This window comes from Delphinapterus leucas, chromosome 7 (genome assembly GCF_059928025.1).
Source record: "Delphinapterus leucas isolate spDelLeu-1000000601 "Yukka" chromosome 7, BTC_Dleu_Yukka2, whole genome shotgun sequence".
Lineage (NCBI taxonomy): Eukaryota > Metazoa > Chordata > Mammalia > Artiodactyla > Monodontidae > Delphinapterus > Delphinapterus leucas.
This window is the reverse complement of record NC_143135.1, coordinates 4,763,624-4,789,916: the sequence shown is the minus strand read 5'-3', so window position 1 is coordinate 4,789,916 and position 26,293 is coordinate 4,763,624. Positions and strand designations below refer to the sequence as shown.

General features: G+C 46.6%; 1 protein-coding gene across 25 annotated transcripts in view; it reads left to right on the top strand.

Annotated features, from left to right (window-relative positions):
• PPP6R3 (protein phosphatase 6 regulatory subunit 3) overlaps nt 1-18,143 on the top strand; it is a 127,084-nt gene extending 108,941 nt beyond the window's left edge. For 19 of the 25 annotated variants that reach the window (XM_089914382.1, XM_089914380.1, XM_089914390.1 and 16 more), the window contains 5 exons: nt 3,292-3,445; nt 4,840-4,946; nt 6,349-6,499; nt 12,546-12,665; nt 17,635-18,143. In XM_089914382.1, coding sequence (XP_089770508.1) covers nt 3,292-3,445; nt 4,840-4,946; nt 6,349-6,499; nt 12,546-12,665; nt 17,635-17,692 — 590 coding nt within the window. In that variant the 3' untranslated portion in view covers nt 17,693-18,143. Of the gene's footprint in view, nt 1-3,291; nt 3,446-4,839; nt 4,947-6,348; nt 6,500-12,545; nt 12,666-15,905 lie in introns of all 25 variants that reach the window. The other 6 variants (XM_022591187.2, XM_022591182.2, XM_089914393.1 and 3 more) reach the window with 1 other exon arrangement.
• Nucleotides 18,144-26,293: the final 8,150 nt, after the last annotated feature.

Genomic DNA, 26,293 nt, shown 5'->3' with positions numbered 1-26,293 from the left:
GTGGGCAGCAGCGTGAGAGCTGGATTAGAAAGGGCACACTGGAGACAGGAAAACCAAGAGACTCACCATTACATGTGAGAAATGGCGAGGGCTGATCAGGACAGGGGCCAGGCAGCAGCGAGAAAGAGACAGGCTGGAGACCCTGATCTTTTAGCTGTAGAGTGTGTGTGTTCACGTGTACGGTTCAGTAGTGTTGAGGATATTCACATTATTGTGCAGAAGATCCTCTAGAACTTTTCTGTCTTGCAGGGCTGAAGCTGTACCCATTAAATAACCACTCCCCATTCCCCCTGCCCCAGCCCCTGGCAGCCACCATTCTACCTTCTGTCTCTGTGAATTTGACTCCTCTAGGGACCTCATCTAAGTGGAATCACAGAGTATTTGTCCTTCTGTGACTGGTGTATTTCCCTTATCATGATGCCCTGCAGGGTCATCCATGTTGGAGCGTATGGCAGGATTTTCTTCTTTTTTAAGGCTGAATAATATTTCAGAGTCTGTGGTTCTTTGAGGTCACTGGGTGGGTGATAAGTGACTTGGAGAGAGACCACACACTTGGTATGACTCACTACCACTGTCATGGTGATGCTGGAGCTGGGTGTGGGGACAGGGAGAGATGGAGGGGGAGCATCCTGGATGAAGGTCTCATTCACCCTTACTCGATGGGGTGCGGCCTTACAGGTCTCAGCCCTCCTGACTCTGCTCCTTGGGAAGGGCTTCCTTTGCACTGACAGGTCCACAGGGGTCGAGGTGGGGCCGGGGAATGGGGGGGTGCTCCTCTCCTAGAGCTCTGAGCTGCTTCACCCCCCTGACTTGGAGAGCCTCCGCCATCCCCAGCAGTCTCTGTGGCTTCTTTCAGTGGTTTTCGGGACTGTTGAGTTTTTAATGTTAGACTAATGCTGGGGAGCTAATCTGGGAAAGAATATCCCAGAATGATAACAACAGGAAAGTCATTTTTGTGTAGCCTGATTTAGTTATGAAGTGGAACTTTGACTTGGATGGAATGAGTCTAGAACTTTGCATATGGTGGGCAGGCAAAAATGCCTGTCAGATTGACCCTTCTAAGGTTGCAGGTGAGGTTTTCAGACACTGAGGTATCATCCCTTCTCGGTGCCAGTGGAGCCCAGCCGCACACACACAGAGTGCAGTGCAGGAAGCAGGCCCTCATTTAACCCTCAGGACTAAGCAGATGGTCGTATCCAAATTGAACAAATGAGGAAACCCAGGCTAAGGGGAGTTAAATAACTTGCCCAGAGTCACAGTAAGGTGGTGTGTCTGTAAAATTGGTACACTTCTGTTGTACACAGGTACTTCTCGGTCATTTGTCTCGAGGAGAATCCCCAAATAGCTAGCAGATTCCCTAGTCTAGCATTCCTTGCTTACAACCTGGAGCTTCCAAATTGTGATAGAAAACATCCCTGATAAAGAACAGTGGTCCTCACACCCAGCTTGTCCCAGCAAGGATTTGGGGACTCAGCATTGAGTTACTGTGAAGGAAAGCATGGTGTGTGATGAGAGCGAGCAAACAAACAGACCTGATTCCATCTGAAGGGACACATCTCAGGTGTCGACATTTAAACAGAGACCGGCAGGTTGGACCCAAACTGCAGCATGAGAGGAGCAGCACAGACAGGGAGTAGCGCCCCTGCAGTCCCGCCACTCCCACCTCTGAACGCACTCCTGTGCCTGCAGGACCTAGAGAGTCAAGAAGAAAAAAACTCCTCTCTACTTTCAAAACTTCACTTCTGACACCAAATGTGTGAGTTTCCCACACAGACCATTTCTCCACACCAGCTGAGTGTCCTGTGCAGCTCGGTTCAGGCACTGACTACGTGGGTTTAGAGTCAGACCACACAGGTTAAGGGCTCAGTCCCACAGGTAGCTGCCCCGTCCCAGCCAGTCCTTCTGACCAACTGGCTATAAATAGGGAGTTCCAGGGACCTCTTTGGGTTTGATTATTTGCTAGAACCGCTCATAGAATTCAGAGAAGCACTTTACCTACTATTACCAATTTATTACAAAGGATATTTTAAAGGATACAAATGGACAGCCAGATGAAGAAGTAAATAGGACAAGGCCCAGAAGGGCCCCAAGCACAGGAGCTTCTATCCCCATGGAGTTTGTGATGTGCCACCCCCTGTCGCCACCCCGGAAGCTCTGAAGTTCAGCAGTTTGGGTTTTCATGGGGACCTCGTTAAGTGGGCATGATCGATTAAGCCATTGATCATTAGTGATTAACTTGACTTCCAGCCCCTCTGCCCTTCCGGAAGGTTGGGGGAAGGGGTGGTGGGCTAGGTCTGAAAGTTCCAACCCTCTCGCCACCTGGTTGCCCCTCGCCGGCCCCCACCCTGCGGCTGTCCAGGAGCCCCCAGCTGCCAGTCATCTCATCAGCACCCGTCTGTCACTTCAGAGGTTCCAAGGGTTTGGGGGGTGGGTGGTCAGAGACCAAACACATATTCCTCATTATGTCACAGGAAGCCTTGCTGTTGTTTGTGCTAACGGTAGTAGACTGCAGGGCGGCCGTGGAAAGCATGAGTGTGGAGCGTGGCCGGTCGTGGACTGGGAAGCATTAAGGTTGTTTCCAGTTTACTGCAGTTGAATAGCCGGCATGCTTTTCTTTAAAAAAAATAAACTGTTTATTTTGGAATAATTTTAGATTTACAGAAAGGTTGCAGAGACCAAACACATATTCCTCATTATGTCACAGGAAGCCTTGCTGTTGTTTGTGCTAACGGTAGTAGACTGCAGGGCGGCCGTGGAAAGCATGAGTGTGGAGCGTGGCCGGTCGTGGACTGGGAAGCATTAAGGTTTCCAGTTTACTGCAGTTGAATAGCCGGCATGCTTTTCTTTAAAAAAAATAAACTGTTTATTTTGGAATAATTTTAGATTTACAGAAAGGTTGCAGAGGTTGTCAGGGAATGGCTGTATACCCTTCACCCATCTTCCTCCCGATGTTAATATAACCTTGGTACCTTTGTCAAAATTAAAAAATTAACATCAACGTGTTCTTTTATGTGTGGCTTTGTATTCTTGTGTGATAATCTCTATTGGAAAAAAATCATAGAGAGGAATTGCCAAGGGATCAAAGGGAACACACAGTTTTATAATAGGGTAGATGTCACCAAACTGCCCTCCAAGTGGCTGTACCATGTCCGCTTCTACCCACGGTGTATTCGAGTGCCCTTGGCCCACAACTGTGGGCTTTTCATCATTGCACATCTGTTTTTGAAAAATACTTGTGTCATAGTAAACTACTGAGGTGTTCTCAAAATGAAATCCTTCCCCTCTTTTTAGCGCCCAGCTGGTCAGCCAGCTTTGATGTCCCCATGGAGACAACGCACGGTGCTCCCTTAGACTCTGTGGGCTCTGACGTCTGGAGCACAGAGGAGCCAGTGCCGACTAAGGAGACAGGCTGGGCTTCTTTTTCCGAGTTCGCGTCTTCCCTGAGGTGAGCATGTGCACCAGCTCTCTAAAGCTTTCCACAGGAGAACCGAGGATGCCATGGGTGTTGTTGACACTGTTGGTCACCTTGATTTTTTTCCAAGTTGAATATAGTGCCTTAAACAAGATAGAGCATCAGCAGGGGGAGGGATTGACACAGCTATGAGTTACAAGAAGAACAGTCCTCCTCCTCCTTTCATCCAGGATGAACTGGGAAAGGGGTAGATCATAACAAAGTAGGCTGGGGAGATATGGCCAGCAAGTCAGCACAGTGCTGATGAAGGTGTCGGGACAGGCTTGGGAACAAGGTGAAGCCAAAGAATTCCTGGCAGACACCTCAGTGTGGAATATTACAGAAAAATGCAGAATATATCTTGAATTGAATAGATAATACGAGCTTGTATTTCGCTTGTAGCTGGTCTAGTGCTGTAAATTAAGGGGTGTGACAGGTATGGCTGTCAATCTTGTTAACTGTAATTCTCAGTAATAGCAACCTGTCATTTTGTAGTTTTCCTGAATAATATTGTCAGCATTTGAGTATTAACCATGGACTTCATGTCTTGTTAGACTTACTTTGATTTGATTAACGTTGTTTTATTTCATCTACTGAAAAACAATCAATCTCCAGCACCCCATTTGAAAGACTTCGTTGCTTTCCCCATCCTAACCAGTGATGTTTTTAAACAGTCACTGCTAATGGAAAAGATACGAAGACAAACTGTTATGAACTAGCATGTACCGTTACAGACAAACCAAAGAGGCGACTTTACAGCACCTCTAATAATAGCAGCGAGCCGTTATTCAGAGGTAAAAGTGAGATTTATGGAAAATATCTCCAAAATATGATGAATTACTTCACTGACTCTTCCAGTGCAGGACAATCAGGTTTCCAGCTCTTGCTTTTCTGGTTACTTGAGAATGTTATTGGAGCATCTTGCTTACCTTTACAAGCCCTTATGCACAGGCCGTGTTTTCTCACTAAATATCATTAGGAGGGCCAGGCCCGCCCGCTAGGCAGTTTGGCTTGAGGTGATAAGGATTTTTGTAAAAGTGGCACTGTAGATACAGTTCATATTGTACAGCGTACGCACTGATGTGCCAGCCCTGGGAGCCTGGTGATTATGTGACCATGAGGGGCTGGGGGCATTTTGAAACTGTTTAGAAACCTCTGAGAAGTCCGTGTGTGACTGCCCTGCTGATTGAGCAGAATATCGGCCCACCCACACTCACGTGCTACTCCCAGCCGCCGTCTGTGCTCAGATCTGTGTGTCATTCACTGGAGTCTGTAACCAACTGTGTCCCCCAGTGGAACTGCAACTGATGTTTAAAGGTTTTTTGGGAATAATGATAACCGATGTCTGTTTCCCACTGCTAACCTCTGAATTTTCTCTCTTCTAAAAGTACAAAAGACTCTTTAAGGAGCAGTTCTCCAGTGGAAATGGAGACCAGCACGGAGCCAGTGGGCCCGCTGGCGCCCAGTGTGGCTGCGCTGGCAGTGCAGCCGGAAGGTGGGTGCAGAGAGCGCCGGGGCACAGCCTGTGGGCCACTCCTTTGGTGGTGGTTCACACTATAACTTATGCTGAGTTTTCTAGATCGGAAAAGTTGTCTTTGTCCACAAAGCAGGTTTTTTAAAAAGTTCAGGGGCTCCAAGGACCCAGGAAAATGAGATGGTGGGTCTGATGTGAGCAGGGCTGTTGAGGAAAAGAAGTTGTGTATGTTTGCCAGAACCACAGCATGCTGATCCTAGAACAGTAGGGATCTAAGTTACCAGTCATTCGGTTCCCTCAAGACAGGAAAGGAAACAGGCCCAGAAAGGATGAATGGCCTAGCTTACAGCACCCAGGGTGAATAAAACCAGAACTAGTCATGTGTGCGCCAAACCCATCTTGCACCCAGCTCTTTCGTCCCTTGGAGTTTGCTTTCTTGGTGCATATGTGTATGTCTGGGCACATTTCAGGCGCTGTGGTGGTTTATTTCCTTCCCACCTTTGTGAATAGGTGAAATGGTCAAGGGTATCCAGTGGCTATCTTTTTCAAAACATGCACTTGTTCCTTGCATAGGCCCTGAACTATTTTCAACCTGATGAGGGGCGTGGGAGGTGGGGGGAGAGCACGGAGGTTAGTGAGGGGGCGAGGAGTGGGCGTGGATAGTATGTGGAGGAAACAGAGAAGCCAGTCCTTAGAAAGGAAATGAGGGTACAGGTAGAGGGCACAGGACCCAAGGGGCAGGAAGTTAATAAACCCAGAAATTAGTATTTTGTAAACATTCTATATATAGATGACATAATTTGTCCCATAGCGGTTCTACAGGTGGCTTCAAATACCCCCATTTTGTGGATAAGAAAACTCAGGCATAGGTTGGGTTCTTTGCCCTGGGCTCTGAGGTTGGTAAGTGGTAAGGTGGTAAGGCTGGGTGTGAATTCAGGAAGTCTGACTTCAGAGCCTACACTCATAACCGGTATACCCCATGGCTCCCTCTTATAGAACAAAGAAATAATCCACAGGGAACCACAAAAAGGTAACTTTAAAAAAAGAAAAGAATAGGACCCAAGTGTGGGACAAGTGAGAGGAGAAGGATGAATGAGAAGGGTGCATGGGTAAACCATGAACTGGGTTCTGGTGGGTTGTGGTTGTAGAATATACGACCACCCGTCCTGCGCTGGGAACTGGAGAACATGAGGGGCAGGAGAGTTGACTGGGAGAGAGTTGGGTGTGCAGGTAGCTGGGGAGACGGGGGTACTCACCGGTCCTACGCTGCAGGGAACCCACGCAGCTTCTCTCCTGTGGGCATCGCTAAGAGGCAGCAACAGGCAGATCATGTCACTTTCATTCTTCTTCAAGCAGTAGAGGTAACGTTGGGTGGCTGGGTCTGCACAGATGTTCGTGACGTTCAGCTGTGTGTCCTTTTCAGCGCCAGGCAGTGTGGCCATGGAAGCCAGCTCTGATGGAGAGGAGGATGCAGAAAGTACAGACAAGGTAACTGAGACAGTGATGAATGGCGGCGTGAAGGAAACTCTGAGCCTCACTGTGGACGCCAAGACAGAAACCGCGGTCTTCAAAAGGTAACCAGGGCTACAGCGTGCTGGCAGCTGCAGGTTGTTGGAGGGGCGGGGGAGGCAGAGGGGACAGAGACCGCAGATATTAACAGCTTTAATTTGATTCAAATGTGGGTTCAGACATTAGCCTGACACCTTTCTAATATCTCCGTTAAATTCATCGAATCTTAACAAAGAGATGGAGTTTGGTTCATTAAGTGGTCCTCCTCCCCCCCCCCCCCCGTTTTCTTTAAAGATTATTTATTTACTTATTTATGGCTGCGTTGAGTCTTCATTGAGGCACGCAGGATCTTTCGTTGCGACGCGCGGGCTCCTCTCTAGTTGTGGCCTGTGGTTTTCTCTCTCTAGTTGTGGCACGCGAGCTCTGTGGTTTGCGGCACGCGGGCTCTAGTTGAGGTACGCGAGCTCCGTAGTTGTGATACACGGGCTTAGTTGCCCCGCGGCATGTGGGATCTTCCCTGACCAGGGATCGAATCCACGTCCCCTGCGTTGTAAGGAGGATTCTTTACCACTGGACCGCCAGGGAAGTCCCACCCCTCCCCTTTTAATAGTGTTTAGAAGACTGTAGGTTCAGAACACTGATGGATTCAAAATACGTGAGTATAAAAAACTGACAATTTCTAGCCATGATAGGAATTGCACTGGATACAGGCAGGCTGCAAAGCTTGGACCATCTAAGCCAAAGGTTTGGTACTATACAGATCATTTTCTCCAGACATAATGCAGTCAGCAGAATTCAGTAGCAAAATGATAGCTTTAAAAAAACATATTTGGAAATTAGCCTCACTTCTAAACTCATGGATCAACAAGGAATCATAATGAAGATGAAAAACTTAAAACTGAAAGAGTAATGAAAAAGTTCTATCGAAACCTACAGACTGGGCTTCCCTGGTGGCGCAGTGGTTGAGAGTCCGCCTGCCGATGCAGGGAACACGGGTTCGTGCCCCGGTCCGGGAGGATCCCACATGCCGCAGAGCGGCTGGGCCCGTGAGCCATGGCCGCTGAGCCTGCACGTCCGGAGCCTGTGCTCCACAACGGGAGAGGCCACAACAGTCAGAGGCCCGCGTACCGCAAAACAAAAACAAAACAAAAAAAACCTACAGACTGCAACTAAACCAGTGCTTAGAGCTCTGGTCTCCATCTTACACAGACCCTTTCAGATCACGAGAAGTAATGCTTCCCAACTCATGAAGTCAAGCAAAGCATGAAAGAAAAAATAGTTGTAGGCTAATTTCATGCGTGGGTCTATATGTAGAGCACTTTAAAGTTAAAAGCTAGCAAACCAAATCCAGCAATGTGTTTTTAAGTCATGACCAAGGATGTATCGCATGAATGTAAGGATGTTATAACATTGTAAAGATTATTGAAGGTAATTCACAGATAAAAGGATAAAAACCCTTTGGACCTTCGGTAGACAGAAAAGCATTTGATAAAAATTAAAGTTGTTTGTGACTATTTAGCAACCTAGGAATAGAAAATAGCTACTGATAAAAGTGTCTACTGAAAGTCTACAGCAGACTTTATTCTTAACGGTGAAGCATTATTTTGAAGAAATAGTCCCTTCAAAGACATGACCCAGACAGCGAACCCTGCAGTGACTGCTTCTCTTCAGCACTGTGCTGCTTGTCTTAGCACATGCAGCATAAATAAAAACAGATATGAAAGAGATAAAATGGTTACTGTTTGTTTGTAGGTTATGATTTTCTACATAAAAAATTCCAGTGGAATCTATAGGTAAATATTAGAATTATGAGGAAAGTTTAACAAGTTTACTGGATGAACCCACAAATCAATTGCACCTTATAAGCCAACACAAGATGTCTTAGATGTGTCCCTCCCCCTTTTTAAATGAAAAGTTAAACGCTGTCTATAACTAAGACTGAAAAAAAAACAAAGGCCTAAATAAATAGGGAGATATACTATGTTTGCTAATGGGACGATATCTTTGGCATTTCGTAACAAATTAATCTATAAAATGAACGTATTTCTCATCAAAATCCCAGTGGAGTTTTTATGAAAGGGAGAAGCAGATTGTGAGAGTCCCAGAGAAGATCAAGGGGAGTCAAGAATAGCCAAGATCATGTTAAAGAGAGTAAAGTGAGGGGGCTTCACGGTATTAGGCAGCAAGACTCACTGTTATTGAGATGATGCGTGTGACCTAGGCACAGAGTTGTACAGACAGACCCCGTACACTTACGTGTTAGGGTGACATAAGCTGGTGAGGAAGGAAGGGACTAATAAATAGTGATTATCCAATGTTGGGGAAAAATAAAATTAAATCTCTCTCTCAACATAAGTATGAAAGGCAAAAGTACAACTTTCAGAAGACAGCATAAGAGAGTATCTTACAACTTTACGGTAAAGGATTTCTTAACCATAAAAAAGCCAAACCATAAGGGGAAAGTTTAATAAATTTGACTTTATTTAATTTCTGGTATTCCAAAAGACACAATAAAATGAAAAGACAAGCCGTAACCAGCAAAGAAACATGCAGTAGCAGGATATAGGAAGAACCTAATATCAAAGGAAGAGACACAATCTAATAATAACTTTTCTAAGTTGACAAAGAGTACAAACAAGCCATTACTGGTGGAGGAAAACAAGGAGCAGACTAACGGGTCAGCCTCAGCCTCGCGTCAGTGACAGTAATGATTCAGTGCTATTCCATGCATTTTTGTTTGTTTGTTTGTTGTTTTGGCTGTGCCATGAGGCATGTGGGATCTTAGTTCCCCAAATAGGGATGGAACCCATGCCCCCTGCAGTGGGAGCGCAGTCTTAACCACGGGAACGCCAGGGAAGTCCCTCCATGCATGTTAATCTATTAATTCCTATCTAAATTGTTACAGAAAATAGAAAAAGTGCAAAAGCTGCCTTTATCTTTTTATGAGGCAGTGAAATCTTAATTCCAAAACAAATAAGGATAATTACGGAAAATGATCAGCTTATGTCACTTGCAAGCAAATTAAATGCAAACATCCTATATAAAATATTTGCTAACTGAACCCGACAGTATACTAAAAATAATTCATAATGATCAGTTAGAGTTTATCCCTGGACTGCAAGGATGGTTCACCATCAAGAAATCTGTCAGTGTAATTCACTGCATATTAATAGAGTGAAAGAAGGTCATTTGATGTTTTTGATGAAGCTTTTGAAAAAAGCTATATATGATTAAAACACTGAGCAAATCAGGAAGAGAAATGAATTTCCTTAACTTGGTAAAAGCTAAATACCAAAACACTACACCAAAAAGTATACTTAATGAAGAAATTTTAGTTGCATTAACTTTCATGGAAGGAGCAAATAGGGATGCCCATTGTCACTGCCACTGTATAGGCAGTCCTGGGGAGTGTTAAGAAGAAAGGAAAAAGAAATAGAGGTATAGGTAAAGGTGAGCTGGGACGTGATGAAACTGATTATTTGCAGGTGATAATGATCAACTACAACTAGGTCAGTAGCAGACTTGTTAGATTTCAGCAAAGCTGCCAGGTAAGAGAGCAATTTAAAAAATCAGTAGCCTTTCTCTACATCAGTAATAAGCAACTAGGTTGTATATAGAATAAAAAGGAAAGTGCCAGTCACAAAATACATCCAACTATAAATTATTTAGGAATTATCTTAACCCAGATATCTATAGAGAAAACTCGAAAGTGCTAATAAAAGAAGCCACAGAAGAAGATCTGGACAAGTGAAGGCCATCACGAGATGGGACAGCTCAGTACTGCAGAGACACCCACCATCACCAAATTAATCTGTAAGTTTAGTGCAGTCCCAGTCACAATTTCAGTTGGATTTTTAAGACACTTGATAAGCATATTCTAAAATTCATGTGGAATAAAAAGTTTCCCAGATTGCTTAGAGAGCCATAGAAAGGTTAAATAAGAGACTTACCCTGGCAGTACTGGTCATGCTGCAAAGTCAAAATACTTAAAACAGTGTAATATTAGCACACAGATAGTTAAAGGGGCCACTGTGGTGAGAGAGAGCTCAGTCCCAAGGCGGATGGCGTAGCAGGTGATGGAGGCGGGCTCACTTTAAGGGAACCAGTGAAGCCTGAGCACGAAGGGTGAGAGCACACGTGCAGCGCCTCCTGTGTGCCCGGCGCTGTGCCAGATGTTTTTCACGTGTTAACTCGTTTCTTTCTTTCAAGGACCCTATAAGTACCATGGCTATCCTCCCACTTTCCAGATGACGAAAATGATATACTGGAGTTAAGTGATGTGGCCAGAGTCTCATGGTAGTTAGAAGAAAATGCAGTGTATCCTGACCTGTGGACAGAAAAGGACTTCTTTTTCAAAACAAAACAAAGCAACCTCCAAAAGCATAAACCTCATGCAAAGAATAGAATTGGATTACACCAAATTTAAGAATTTCTGGCTAATAAAGTATTGTAGACAAAATTAAGAGGCAGGTGGCAAATTGAGGGGGGGAAAGCTTACAGCTGTAAATCAGCCAGAAATTAACATTTAATATTCAAACCAGTAAGGAAAAGATGTAGAAAACCCAAATCAGAAAATGGGCAAAAAATATCATTAGGCAGTTTACAGACAAGGAAACCCAAAGGGGCAAAACTAAGAAGAGATACTCAAAACTCATTCATATCAGACACCTCTTACTAGACTGGCAGGAATTGGAAAGGTGGGAAATGCTGAGTATTGGTGGGGCTCTGGGGCTACAGGAGCCCTGTCGCCCTGCTGGTGGGCATGCTGGCTGGAAGGATGACCAGTATTTTCCACTCCTGGGTGTAGAGCCCCGAGAAGTGTCCCAGCAGGTCCACCGGGGCCCCAGCAGGCAGTGGCAGCGTTGCAGCCCTGTGCACAGAGGCACCGGTCGCTGTGAGAACGCGGTAGAACGGGAGGTGTGCACCGTGGGATGCTGTGCTACAGGCAGCAGGAAAAGATGGCCCTCCAGACTGTGCTGGTACAGAGATAAATGCAGGGAGGTGTGTGGTTCCAGGCCAGTGATGTGTCTCAGAATACACGCACAAGAATGAAAGTAACATGTATTGAACACATCAGGATAGTTACTTTGGTGGGCAGGGAGTGGAGAATGGGGATAAATTAGGAGGAGTAATGAGCTAGACTTCCGTTCACTTTCCTCCTTGTAAGTTGCCAGACCCGTCTGAAAGCCACCGAGAAGTCATCCTAAAGTGAGGTTTTTCCTAAGCAAATCTGGGACAGGACCCCACACTAAGAATGATGGACTGTCCCGAAGGGAACCTTTAGCTGCCCTTAAGCTCAATTTAGTGCCGTCTTGAATTGTGTCAAAGTGGGAATGCCAGACACAAGATAGGCAGAAGTCTAAATTCCCCGCCCACAGACAGTTGACAGCATTTGCTCCTTGTCTTTCTCTGCAAGAGCTCTATCTAAGGGGAAAATCATCCTTTCATGTTTTGTTTCCCCAATCCTCTCTGTGACCCCTCAGGACCGGTTTTTACCTTTCTGGCCACTGTTCCTGGCTCTCTTTCCCTCATGGTTTGTCCTTCTCATGCAGTCAGAGGACAGCTCGGGAGCTCACCCTGGCTCAGGCTGCGTGGCTCACGCGACGTCAGCCAGCAAGCTGGTGGGGGATTGGCCCTGAAGGCAGAAATCTTGAACTAAAGACTCATTCCTTCAAACAGGTTCCTTTGACACCTTCACCGAGTCTGCAGTTCTGCTTATGTGCAGTCGTGGACATATTATTCCCCCAAATACCTCATTTATAGGAGTATTCTGAAACTCTTGTACATTTCTTTTTCTGTTTTGCACACTTGGCTTCAGAGTGTTGAAATCCTACCGGTATGTACAGTGATGGGGGACCATTCTTTACCAGACACCAGCTGCATTACATGGTCCCTCTTTCGGCTCCCAGTTGTGTGTGATCCTCCCCTTCCATGGTTTCCCAGTCGTGTCTGTGGTCCCTGTGACCCCCCCCCCGCCCACCAGCATGCTCAGCCCCGGGGCTTGGATCCATGGCCGCCATGACTTCCAGAGCCAAGTGCATGCGCCCTCCTCCTCCACCCGGTGCTGCCGCGTCGGGCGTCTAACGCTGCCTGTCGTCCTCTTTACTGCAGTGAGGAAGGAAAACTGTCTACCTCTCAAGATGCTGCTTGTAAAGATGTGGCGGAGAGCCTGGAGACGGCAGAGGGGAAGTCTGCAGCCCCCCGGCCCCCCAGCAGCAGCCCAGAGCAGAGGTAACCACCTGCTTCCGGCCGTCCTGCCTGGGCCCTGCTCTGGCTTTGTCTCCTGGGAGCTGGGAGGGAAGCTGGTATGGCGGTGGGGGGTCGTTACCGTTGTCCTCACGTGTTCAGTGACTTGCACAGAAGCATTTTCTCAGTTCCATATGGTAATCAGGGTGACTGAGCTGAGAACTTAGACGTAACAGTTCATCTCCTACTGCAGAAGCTGAAAACTAACTGGTTTTTGGAGATTCAGTAACATCACTGGCTCTTTGAGAAATTATTTGGGCTGGAAGGGTCTCTCATGCTGGCATATCCCCACCCCCACCCCCCCTTTTTTTTTTCTTGATGAGGCACCAGGTTGAGGCTGATACTGAGCCCTTCCAGGATTGGGTTCCCTCAGTGCCGTAGTCACCCAGCTGCTAGGCACATACAAGCGGCTCCCTAGTGCCCGGTTCCCACGGATGTGTCCACGTGACACACGGGAGGGCTTTCCTGGAGACCCTTTCATATGTGTGGCTAAATACTCTCCACTCTCAGATAAGTCCCTCTTTGGTTTTGTTTTGCAAAATATTTATCTTGTCCGGATGAAGTGTGAAAATCCCACCACCAGAGCCAAGGGATTTGAAATGTGACATTATCTGTCTAGTCACTTTTTTTTTTTTTTTTTTTTTAAACGGTACGCGGGCCTCTCACTGTTGTGGCCTCTCCCGTCGCGGAGCACAGGCTCCGGATGCGCAGGCTCAGCGGCCATGGCTCACGGGCCCAGCCGCTCCGCGGCACATGGGATCTTCCTGGACCGGGGCACGAACCCGTGTCCCCTGCATCGGCAGGCGGACTTTCAACCACTGCTCCACCAGGGAAGCCCTCTAGTCACCTTTTGCTTAGACTGAGCCCGTGGTCTGGAGGGACAGGCCCAGCCAGAGCCCCAGCCCGCAAGGGCCACCCTGGGCTGTGTGCAGCCCCGCAGGCAGGGCGAGGGCGGCCTCCTGTTGCTCCAGAGCTTGTGTGGGAAGTTCAGGACTTGCCCTTGGACCACAAGGACCTTCGCTCAGTGCTACGCAGACTGAACTGTTTTAATTAAATATATCCAAGTTTGTATATTCCTTCCATAAGGAATAAAGTAACTTTTAAAGCCATTTCCGAGAAGTACTTTCCCTCTCACCTGATGCCCCCAAATCTAGGCATTTTAGGGGCAGTGTAACCACTGGGAACCAGCAGGGGGCACTCTCTGTTCACTGGTCAGTAAACCTGTATGTTCATAGTGTAGGAAACCCTGCTTTTGTTTCTTTCATGGAAATTACAGCTGGGATGAGGGGTTTGCTTTTGTAATTAAAAACTTGTGTGTGTGTATAAAACAAATTAATTATAAGAACTACTTGTGCGTGCTGGCTCTAGTGGCGGCTTTGGGAGGAGAAGACGGGATGGCACTCCGGCTGCAGGGGAGCCAGCCCCAGCTGTGCATCTAAGGGTTTGGGCAAGTCACTTTTTTGCCTAGGGTTTGGTATGTTTTTTCAAAGGTCCTCTGTAGGTGTAATAACCTAAGCAGTCATTGTCACCTCCCTAGTGTCTCCCTGTAAATTTCCTTTATATGGAGAGCTGCCTACAAGATATCTAACCTGTCCCACTTTGGAGTCGTTGCTCCTGGAGTGTGTTCTTGGTTTCTCTGACATGAGTGATACAGCCAGCCTGTGGGATCGGTTAATGGGCTCTGGAGTGCAGAAGTGTTTGCCTCGGGGGGCCCACTTGCTCTTCGTGCAGAGACACATCTGGGATGTGGAGCCCTGCCTCTCCCGATCTGCAGGACTCAGGCAGTGGAGGAGAAAGGTGGGGAGAGCCAGTGGGAGAAGAGGGGGCATCACTTGTCTGCCTGTCCTTCCTCCATCCAACACACATATGAGTGCAGCAGCCACTGGTTTAGGCCTGGTGATAAAACAGTAGCAAAACAGACCCCACAGATAATATATAGGGACATGAAGACTAAATAAAGCTGGATGAAGGAATAGGAGTCCCACTTCAGGTAGGGCAGTCGGGGCATCTGAGCTGCTGTTTTGGCGGGGACAGAGGTAGGTTTTCTGATGTGTCACATTTGCATTCTAAAAGCAATTTACGGCACTGTTGACAATGAAGATAGCCATTTGGGACTTTCTGTATGCAGTCTTACCGAGATGGTTCCTGTCACAACCAAATATTAATTTTGAGGTTGACAGATGTGCACTATTGCACGTAGAGCTTTTCATTGCCACAAAATTTTATTTTTCAGTATTAAGTATGTATGGTATCTGTGCCAGCAGTGTGCAAACAGGTACCTTGCATACGTTGTATACTTATCTCTTTGCGGGGGCGGGGGTTATTGTCCCCCTTTTACAGGGGGAGAAAACTGAGCTGAGAGAGGTTAAGACACAGCTTGTAAGTGGCGAAAGCAGGGCATGTGCCCAGCTGTGTCTGGTTCCAGAATGCTGGTGCCTGTGTCTCTGTGATACATTGAGACACCATGGAACGTAGGTAGAGTCTGCTGTGTGAGTGGAGCTAACTTCGTGGGTCTCTGTTAGGATTAGCAGGGGTCTGAAGCACTCTGTAAAGTTGGAGTGCCGATTCAAGAGTGCTTGTGCTTCCCAATTTCAGCTCTAAACATCTTTTCCCAAGTCTCGTTCATAAGACGTAGGTCACACTGTAGTTCGGCAGGAAGGTCCTGGGTACCCTGTCACCACTTTGTTCCTTTCATATCCCCCTCTCCCCCACCCCCGCCCCCCACAGCATCACCCCTGATGTTTGCTTCGGGGGAGCACGTGTTAAAGTGCACACCTTTGTTCTCAAAGTTGGTCCTTTTACAAACTTTTGTCGTTCCCCGCCCCCAGCCCCCAGTAGCAAAATCCTATTTTTATCAAGTGAAATTTTATATGGATTGCAATATACAGAACAGAGAACGAGCTGTTTTGAAGGAGGGATGAGCAAATAGCTCCTGAAGGTTCGGGGACCACTGACCAGTCTGTCCCTGTGCTTCTGAGAGGCTGAGGCGTGGTGGGTCTCACGGAGCCCCTGCTCCTCTGCAGCCCTTGCTAAGTGCTTAGTTCACCGGAGCTGAAGCTTAGAGCCGTTCAGTTAGATTTTCTGGAGCTTTAGGAAAATGCATTTAAGAAGCATTTCATGAAGTAACTGCTGAGTGCAGGCTTTGTGCTAGGCACTGCGTAGACAATGTTCAAATAAACGCTCCCCACCCTCGGGGAGCTACACGGAGTTGGTCTCACCCCGCAGGACTGAGCAGTCGAGCATGCCGGGCGATGCGGCGGTTAACGGCCCCGTATGATGAGCGAGCTCCGCTGCCGCTGCTGCTGCTGCTGACCGGGGACCGCAGGCGCCACCGTGCGGGGTCCGGGGCTGCGTCGGGAGCCCGCCGAGCCACCGCTGCTGCACTCACTCTGCAAGGGATCAGGACCAGCAACCTTTATATTCTAGAGTCTAAGACGTTGTACAGAGAAACCCAGAAGTGTACAAATATTGCACATTGACAGATACCAAGAATTTTTGCGTATGTTTATATTGTATTGTTCTAAATAATGGGTAGCCTGTGAAATAAGATCTTGCCACCCATGTAATAATAGTAGTAATACTATAGTTAAAATGGCTGTAAGAATAGTTTTATAAAAGTGAATACACAGATCTATTGTATTTGAAACATAACTATTTGACAATTATTAGTGTGACCAAAGTATTAGGCAGTTTTCATACATTTTTCACCTTGTACAAAGTTCTGAATTCATTTTTCTTCCAGGTTGGCGAGGAGTTATAGGATTGAGATGCCCTCTAAGTGTTATTTTGGTTGTTCTAACTTACAAAAGTGATTTTGAATAAGAAATACTTGGTGTTCTTTTTATAACCAGTTTTTGATTGGTAACTGTTTTCTGTATTGTTTAAAGCGGATCAAAAAATGTAAGTCTATTGGTAGAGATTAAGTATTTATTGCTACAACTTAGTTGATAAATTGATGTTATTGTAAAGCCATATGTTCTGTTAAAGTCTTGTTTGCTTGAACTGATTATCCCTACAGGTGAAACACTAGAATATTTGGAGTGTACATGGCTTGTGGTTTGGGGGTTTCTTTGTTTTTGTTTTTTGTTTTGTTTTGGTTGTTCATCTGCCTTTTAACCCATTCACCAAAATTTACCTTGTTAACAAGCAACACCAATGAAAGTTTCAGAGCAATCTGCGTATCTCACATACCTAAATCATATTAGGCAAGTCAGTGGAAAAATGCTCGTGCTGCTAATGGAATTAGAGTGCGTTCATTTTACAGGCTAGTGTTTTTAAACTAGAAATCAAAATCCGGCACCTGAGCATGTTAATTGTTTTACTGTACCTTGTGAGGTTTTCACTCGTAAATTCTAAACCAGTGTATTTTTTTTTAAGAACTGGTTTGTGTACATATATAGTGATTATGGATACTAATTCAGTGTAATTTATAATTTTCTATGTCAGTATAAAAATACATCACAGCCTTCTCAAACAGCTGAAGCAATATATTGTATATTGCCATATTGTCTGGTGAAAGGGTTAAATTACTTCACCTCCTGCACTTTTAGATGCAAATCAGTTTTTCATTTCTGTAATAGAAAATTATTCACGTATTTTTACATCATTTGTTTTTCCTGACCAGTATTTAAAACCAAAAGGATATTCTGAAAAATGGCCAACGATTTTTTTTAGAAGTAGCATCCCAAGCAGCGTGCCTAAACGTTACATTGCGTGTGGAAATAAAACATCAAATGTCTAATGCCTTATTTCTGATTTACTTTTCCATTGTAAATGGTGTGGAAACCTTTCATGAGGTTTCCCGAGGCAGACCTAGCCCTCAAGGACAGTGGAGTCGGCAGTGCCCCTGGGACAGACGGCAGGGCTGCTGTGCCTGGCCTTTGCGCGCCTCCTCAGGGACCCTTTCTGTTGGGAGCTCCTCTCAGAAGACACTGTCCTCGGGTGCTCTCCCCAGGACTCTAGCACTGCCAGAGGACAGGGCGCCCTTCGCTTGTCTCAAGGATGCTGACTGATGCGGCCCGGACCTCGGGGACTGTGGAAGGACGGCACGCTCTTGTCTCGCCTGGTGGAGAGCTTTGTGGGCACCGACTTGGCTCCAGGGGTGCACGCGCTGCCCCTGTACCGTCTGGATTTGCTTGGCTTCTCCATCCCACCCAAGGTAAACACGGTGTCTTATTTCATCCCACCCACTGCTGATGAAAGGGCACTCAGGGTTTCTCCTTGGGGTGGTGTTTTGTTCTTCTCCACTCGCGTGGCAGGGAGGGGGCACGGGTGGGCAGCACAAAGGCTGTTGGGGGTGGGAGGGTGTCAGCCCCGGGGGCAGGAGCGAGCACAAGCTCACTGAGTTTCTACTTTCATTTCTGTGGGTTGGCCATACTGAATGCGAGACTAACAGATGTCTACTACACCATACCTGTATTAAAAAACGACAACAAAATAAAGCCTGATTCTTTGTTTCTAGAAGTCTTCTCTTGTACCTTGCTTGGGCTTTAATAACTAGACAGGGTGTGGGGCCTTAATGAGAGAACCACCATTGGTTTTTGACGGGTCAGGCTTCCTGACACCAGCTCTCGTGCTGCATGCACCAGATCCTGCGCTGGGGAGGCCGAGCAGCTGCACCCAGGAAAGAGCCTGCTGTCCGTGGGCTCGGGGGCTTGTCCTGCCCAAATGGCAGGAGCAGCCAGAGCCCGACGCGCAGGGGCTCTGTGCACTTTGTTCAGGGGATCTGCTGCGAGCTTGTGCTGTGTCTGTCCTCCGTGTATAACACCTCCCCAGCCTGGGGTTTTGGCATCCAGCCCCAGGAGGTAGCTTTGGAGGCAAAATTTCTCAGGTGTTCCATAGTGGTGTTTAGAACGTGATGCTGTGTCACAGCTGCTCCTTTTCCCTCCTCCGTCTGTTCGCATAAGCAAGTGTCCCCCTGGCTGTTATCAATGCCCCAGAGCCAGCTAGTCACCACGTCCCCCTGTGCTAGTCTGGGCACACACCTCTGGGCCCCCGGATGCCGCAGGCCCCGCTGAGCGCTCAGAGCCATGGGCTCCGGGCCGGGGCTGGCATTCACTCACAGGCCGCCCCACCCACCCAGGATGGAGAGCTTCTTTTTGTCTCAGCTGCTTTTTCTGTCCGATGGGGAAACCACAGCCACGAGTTCATGGATCTAAAGCGCATAGAACAGTTCTTGCCTTACTGTAAACACTTCATAAATGTTAGTATGTGCTGTCTCCTCACTTCTCAACCCCCTAAGGTCACCTACTGGCCTTTCTAAATCCTGGCTTTGAGCCTGTGGTTCTGTTTGCAAGCTGAACCTCCAGAAAACTCAAGCACCTTCACTCCAGGCAGATGGATTTAGTCATTTTTCAGCTTCAGGGTCGGCTACCTCCCACGTGCCAGCTCTGGCCCAACACCTGTGTTTACAGGTGGTTTTCTTGGGACAGAGCTATGTCCCTTCGTTTGTCCATCGTCCACTGCTTTTGCACCACGGTGACAGGCCAGGAGTCGTGTTCCTTGTCTCGCTCCATAGCCGGTGTTCATTCTTTCCTTCGATTCGGTTTCTTCTCTCTGGATCCTGTTCCCGTCCTTACTGATACCTTTTTGGCTCGGCCATTCGTTTTCAGCAGTCAGTGCGTGCTGGCTTTGCCCTTACCGTCTGTACCAATCGTTCATTACTTACATAATGAACAGACGACACAGTGCTGCCTTTGAATTTATTACCCTAGGTGGGCTCTAAATGCTTAAAGGCAGGGACCCCTCAGCTGACTGTTTCATACTGCCTTCTGTAAGGCACTGAGTGGTTTGGTTTTGTTTCTCCTGTACAATTCTCCACTTGTTAACAGAAAACTGAGTTCTTAAAGCACTGTTCTAAAAGCTTTATGTGCATTAACTTGTTTTCACAGCAATTTTGTGAGATAGATAGTTACCCTCATTTCACACGTGCATAAGAGGGACACGGAAGTTAAATAGTCTTGTGCAAGGATGCTCAGCCAGCAGGTGGCAGGGTTGTGAAGATCAGGTGTAACCCATTTACATATATAACAGAACAGTGCTCGACTGCGTAAATGCTCAGTTAATACTAGCTGTTACAGTGCACTCCCAAACAAATCTTTCTGGTATTTTTTTTCCTTAGAAGTTGTCAATTTGATTTCAAAGTAGAGCAGTGAGGGGAGACTATGAAACATCAAGTGTTTAATAGCCAGTAGAACAGTAGAAATGTTACAGGTGTAGCGATGGACAAAGCCTGACAGCTGCAAGACAGTTTCAGAGCAGGCCAGCGTAGGTGCGCTTGATAAGCTTACAGGAGTAGCGGGGCTCGTGGGAATGCGCCTTCTTGCTCCCGGACCTGACCCTCGACCGGCCGCTCTCATGATTCACTGACAGGGTTGAGTAGTTACAACAGAGGCCACGTGGCCTGCGGACTATTTACTGCCTGGCCCTCCAGAAGTTTGCTGAGCGCCGAAGTAGATCAGTGAAGTGGAGTGGAATCCAGAAATAGACCCCACAAGTGCACGGTGAGCTGATTTTCAGCAACAGTGCCGAGGCAGTTACATGGGAAAGGAAAGTCTTCTCAACCAGCGGCTGGATATCTGTATGCGAGGAAGTCAACCTTGACTCCTCTCCAACACCATATACAAAAACTAATACAAAATAGATGGTAGGGAGAACTCCCTGGAGGTCCAGTGGTTAGGACTCCGTGCTTTCACTGCCCAGGGCCCGGGTTCAATCCCTGGTCAGGGAACTAAGATCCCATGTAAGCTACATATCACGGCCAAAAAACAAAACAAAATCTATGATAGGTCTAAAACCATAAGCATTTATACAAGCTTCCAGAAGAAAAAAATACCTAATCAGCTCTGGAATGGGCAAAGAATTCTTAGGACAAGAAGCGCGAATCATAAGGGAAAAGACGTGGGGCTTCCATCAAAATGACATTTTTCTGTCCTTCAAAATGAGCAGGTGGGCTTCCCTGGTGGCGCAGTGGTTGAGAGTCCGCCTGCCGATGCAGGGGACACGGGTTCGTGCCCCGGTCCAGGAGGGTCCCACATGCCGCGGAGCGGCTGGGCCCGTGAGCCATGGCCGCTGAGCCTGCGCGTCCGGAGCCTGTGCTCCACAACGGGAGAGGCCACAACAGTGAGAGGCCCGCGTACCGCAAAAAAAAAAAAAAAAATGAGCAGGTAGGCCATGGACTGCCAGGAAAAAAGTAAAACCCAACTTAATAAATGGGCAAGAGACTTGAACAGATCATCACAAAGATACACGAGTGACCGATAAGAACATGAGAAGTTGTTTAAAGGCATTAGTCACTAGGGGATGCAAATTAAAATCGCAAAAAGCTACCATTTCCCATCCAGTAGAATGGCCAAAGTTAAGAAGACCAAGAGTACCCAGATATTGATGAAACTGTGGAGCTAGTAGAACTCAATATATGTCCACAAGACATAAGAGATGTTTGTTGTCAATTTGTTCATAATAATGAAAGATCAAAAATATGTCCAACAGCAGGAAAATGGGTAAGCAGGTTGTAGTATGTTAGTAGAATAGAATATCTCTCAGCAATAAGTAGGGATGAACTATTATAAATGCAGCATGTTGTATGAATCTCAAAAACACGTTTAGCAAGACACATGAGAGTACGTACTGTATGTCTTTATATGAAGCTTAAAACTGGCAAGACTGATGGACGGTGCTGAAAATCAGGACATTGTTTGGTCCTGAAGGAGAAGGCGGGTTGGAGGGATTGTTAATAAAGGAATATGGAAATCTACGTCTTGCTTGTGATCGTGGTTACACGAGTGTAGACATTTGTCAAAACTCACCGCACTCTACACTTAAAACCTATGCGTTTTATTATATGTAATTTATACCTTTTTTTTCCCCTTAAGATAAAGGAAAGGAGAAAAATAAACACTGCTGAGGAGAACTCATTCCCCATGTCACATAAGCCGTCATGGAATTGCCATTCCTCTCCAGCAGAAGAGGGATTTGGGAACATGATCTTGGGGCATGCTTGGGTTAGTGTTTTCTGGAATCCAGTGTGGCTTTGCCTGCCCATGGAGAAGGTGCCTTCTGCATTGCCCTTTTCATACAGGCAGCTTTTGTCCTTGTGTGGGGAGAGGCCTGTGTTTGTTGAGTGCTTCCTGTGAGCAGGTGGGTGCATTTAACTTAGGGGCTAAGTATTAGGGAGCATCCAAGCCATGTCCTTCAAGACACGCTCATTAATAAAATGAGCATTTTGAATCCATTTGCTGTGGTTTATTTCCCAGAGGGATGCTTTGGAGGGATAAAGGCCGGTGGGGGAGGGGGCAATATTTACTGTCTCTTCTAAGGCTCTCACCAAGCTCTTGTTACATTAAGATAATAAAGGGGCAGCATTGAGGGAGTGGCATGAAAGTGGGCCCAGCACCTTCTTAGGGGCCCAGCTACTGACCCTGGCTTAATGGCCAAGTCTAATAGGTGAAAAGGATGAAGCACTGAGCAACGTGAGGGGCAGTTGCGGGTCTCAGGTTTCTCTGTGGAATCCTAATGCTAGAGTTAACACTCTTGGCCTCCCTTTCCCTCATCTCTCAGTCTCAGGGGAGGTTACGGTGATTTATCTGGTTAATTCGGAGAGGATCTACACTTTGTTTCAAGAGCCTCATGTGCTCTTCCTTGCATTTGCTGGCCTACAGAGGAGTGTGTTCTGGTCTGTTGTCTGTGTGAGCTGTCCAGCTCTGCTAGTGGTTAGGTATGCAGCTGAGTCAGGAGTGAGGGGGTTAGCAGGCCCATTTCGTCACACATCTCTGGTTAGACTTTCTAACTCGGTTTTCTCCATGTGTCTCCCAAGTGCTAATTTTCACTTATTTCTGAGCTTTGGGGTAGAGAGAGTTTCCCCTAATCCACCCCCACCCCCAAACCAAGAAAAGAAAGGATGTAAGTTGCTACACTACATCTAGATTCTCTTTAAAAGGCATGGTCAGACTGGGGTTGAAAATAAAACCCAGCAATATGCTGTTTATATGAAAGTCATAAAAATGACAAAGGCTGAAAACAAATAGAAAAAGTGGAAAATGCAGACAAAAAGAAAACATGACAGTATGAGGCAAAGCAAAATTTAGAGTTAAAAGCACTGTTTAAGGACTGTGCATCAAACTAAATTGTAGCGGCCAATCGTAATTACTAGAAATGCAAGGAACGGGACTTCCGTTTCCAGATATGAGTGGTTTTATCAGATTAAACATCCTGCCAACAACAAGTTTTAAAAAGCTAGCTCTTTGGGACTTCCCTGGTGGCCCAGTGGTTGAGACTCTGTGCTTCCACTGCAGAGGGGCACGGGTTCGATCACTGGTTGGGGAGCTAAGATCCTGCATGCCGCACGGCCCAGCCAAAATAAATGAATAAATAATAAAACTAGCCCTTTGAAGGCACTGGAGAGCAAACAGGGCCGCAGGTGCTCAGAGGAGAAATGCACTGAAGTGAATCTGATATTCAATACCACTTTTCCCCTTTTGGCTTTTGCTGATTAAGGAACATGAGGCCCAGCAGAAAGCAGAGGCTCCGAGCTTTCAGCAGCCTTACAGGGCTGGGGAGACCTTGGAATGAAGGGTGACGGAAGAAGCCAAGACAGAAGGGACAAGATCCTGGAGAAAAGAGGATCATAAAGTGAGCCTGACATTCACTGCTCTTCCTCTCAAGGCCTTTGATGAGTCCTAAACTGTGCAGGGAGAGATGCCAAAAAGCCAAGTAGAGAATAGCAGCTAAGAAGAGTCTTGACAGCTAAGTGTTGGGGAGGCAGGATTGGAGATTAGGGACTCGAGGAGGAGGGACTGGTAAACAGCAAAACCACCAAAGGACCACAGCCTAGAAGTAAGAGCAAAGACCAGTCTTACCAGAAGAAACAAATTCCCTCTCAAGGAAAACTGCACCACCTAAAGCCACTACCATTTTTCATACACAATGTTGGCTTTCAATAACAGTTTCTTAGGCGTGCCAAGAGACAAAACATGCCAAGTGTTTTTAGACTTTAAAATGTGATTAATATAGTCAAGAAAATAGATGACCACTAAAGGACTGGAATCTATCCCCCCTGCCAAAAAAAATTTCAAGTGGAAATTCTGAAACTGAAACATACAGTAATTGGAACTTAAAACCCAATAAATGAATTTAAAAGCAGATTGGACAAAGCAGAAGTTAAGATTTATGGACTTCATTCATGTAGGTTTGTAGAAAACATTCAGACAAGTAGGAGAGGAAAAGGATTGAAAATACAGAACAGTACCTAAGAGAAAGAAAGGATACAGTAAGAACGTAACGTGCATGTATTTGGAGTCCCAGAAAGAGAAGGAGAAAGAATGGAGTAGAAGAGACACCAAAACTATCAAAGACTTAAGCTGTAGATTCAAGAAGTTCTGTGTCTGCCCAAGGAGGGTAAATTCAAAGAGAAGCACAACTAATGCTCTGTGGTAGTCACAGTAAGGCTGTCAGAACCCAAAGAGAAAATCTGGAAGCACCTGAGAAAACGACTTTGTCTTCAATAGACATGTTATTTTCAACAGAAATGAGGAAAGCCAGAAGACATGGAATGACATTGTATGCCAAAAGGAAAAGGCGCCAGCCTAGAATACTTAGCAAGTTTTCCTCCAAAGTGAGAGCAAAATAAAAATATTTTCAGAAGAACAAAAACATTTCAACTCCAGTAGAGATGCACTGAAAGGAGTTTTCCAGCCAGAAGGAAATCCTCCCAGATGGAAGCCTAACAATGCAGCCGGAATTGAGAGCACCAGAAAAGGAAATAAGTTGTAAAAGGAAATGAATATAACTGTCTTGGGGGGTTGAAAACACACTTGAATTAAGATAGTGCTGGGAAAACTGGATATCCAGATGCAAAAGAAAGACATTGGACCCTATACACAAAAATCAACTTGAAAATAGATTAAAGATTGAAATATAAGACCCAAAAATATCAAAGTCCTTTCTCTAGTTGCAGCGACCGAGGGCTATGTTCGTTGCGGTGCGCGGGCTTCTCGTTGTGGTGGCTTCTTGTGTTTCGGAGCACGGGCTCTAGGCACACGGGCCTCAGCTGCGGCTCACAGGCTCTAGAGCGCAGGCTTAGCAGTTGTGGCACACAGGCTTAGTTGCTCCGCAGCATGTGGGATCCTCCCAGACCAGGGCTCGAACCCATGTCCCCTGCACTGGCAGGCGGATTCCTAACCATTGCACCACCAAGGAAGCCCTAAAAAAGTTTTTTAAATGAATAAGCAAATGTCTAATTTCACTAGTGAATTAACTTCAAATTAAAAAAAAAAAAGTTCTCCTGCGGTACAAAAGGCAAAAGGCAGAAGGAAGTAAACAGTTTGCCTTCACGGTCCTGGCATCATCTAGTTAATCGAAAGTACTAATAACTCTCTAATAAGGATGCATGCTGTACTCTCTAGGGTCACCACTAAAAGAATGTGCAACTAGAAGTTAATAGAGGGGTAAAATAGAATTACACCTGATGGCAGCAGACAACAGAGGTGGGCTACTTTGCTTGGAAAGGACTTGAAAGGACTGGTTGCCCGTCTTCAACGAATGGGGTTGGCTGACAGCCTCGAGCTAACAGCTCCTTCAAGGTCTGCTCAGCTTTCTGGCCTAAGTCATGCTGTACTGGCCCTCAGCCCATCACTGAACAAGATGGTTGTACAAAGGCCTATAGCCATTTCCCCCAAATACGGGGCTTCTCCAGACAATGATCTTTGCCCCAGGGCTCCCTCTCCCCGTTGGGCTGAAAGAGAATTACTGTGTCTACATCGCAGGCTGTGACAGCACCCATCCAACCCAACTTCTCCCCTTCTCCTTTCACAGACAGGTAAGCCTTTTGTTTTCCTAACTCTGTCAGCGTTGCTTCCTGGAGAGCCTAGCTAGCACAGCTGGCAGCACGAATGGCCCAGGAAAGCAGGTGGTGAGATGGAGCTTGCGGGCTGGCTCACTCATTTCCTGGCTGGGGTAGAGTGTGGACACTAGCTTAGGTGGTCCGACGGCTAAAACAGTTGCCAGTGGTGTCTCAAAAGAATGAGCTGGTTGGGGGCAAATGCACTGGCCAAGGTGATGACTTAGGCATCTGAAATGTACCAGGTGGGCTGGGAGTAATAACGAGGACAGTGGAGACAGATGCTTGTTACCAAGCTGCACTGAGACCCTTCAGATGGATCATATGGTCCTTACAGGAGGCTCCTGGGAGCGTTTGCTGCTCTGGAGTTTTAGGTAGCTTTTAAAAACGTGATTTGAACATTTAATCAAGCTGACAGAGTACGTCTGCCACCTGATCTCAGTGTTGCTACAAGATAAACTTGGTACATTGGACACAGTCCAGAACGTTGAAAAGAGAAAACTGGAAAGGCATTGCTGGACTCCAAAGTAAGGAAAACATCTCACGGGACCAGAAACGAAGTAGATGAGAGCTGGAGAGAAGGGCTGAAGATCCAGGTCTAGAAACAGGCGGTGGCCCCTGGGAACTGAGGCGCTGTGGCGAGCTAACAGCTATTCACACAGAGGTCCACGCAGGTGGGAGGCTGCTGCGGGCTCACTCGCTTGTGAAACGAACGGGAAAAGGGAGCCGACCTCTGCTTGGGGCTGCAGCTGACACAGCAGCTGGGGACCCGAGCCTG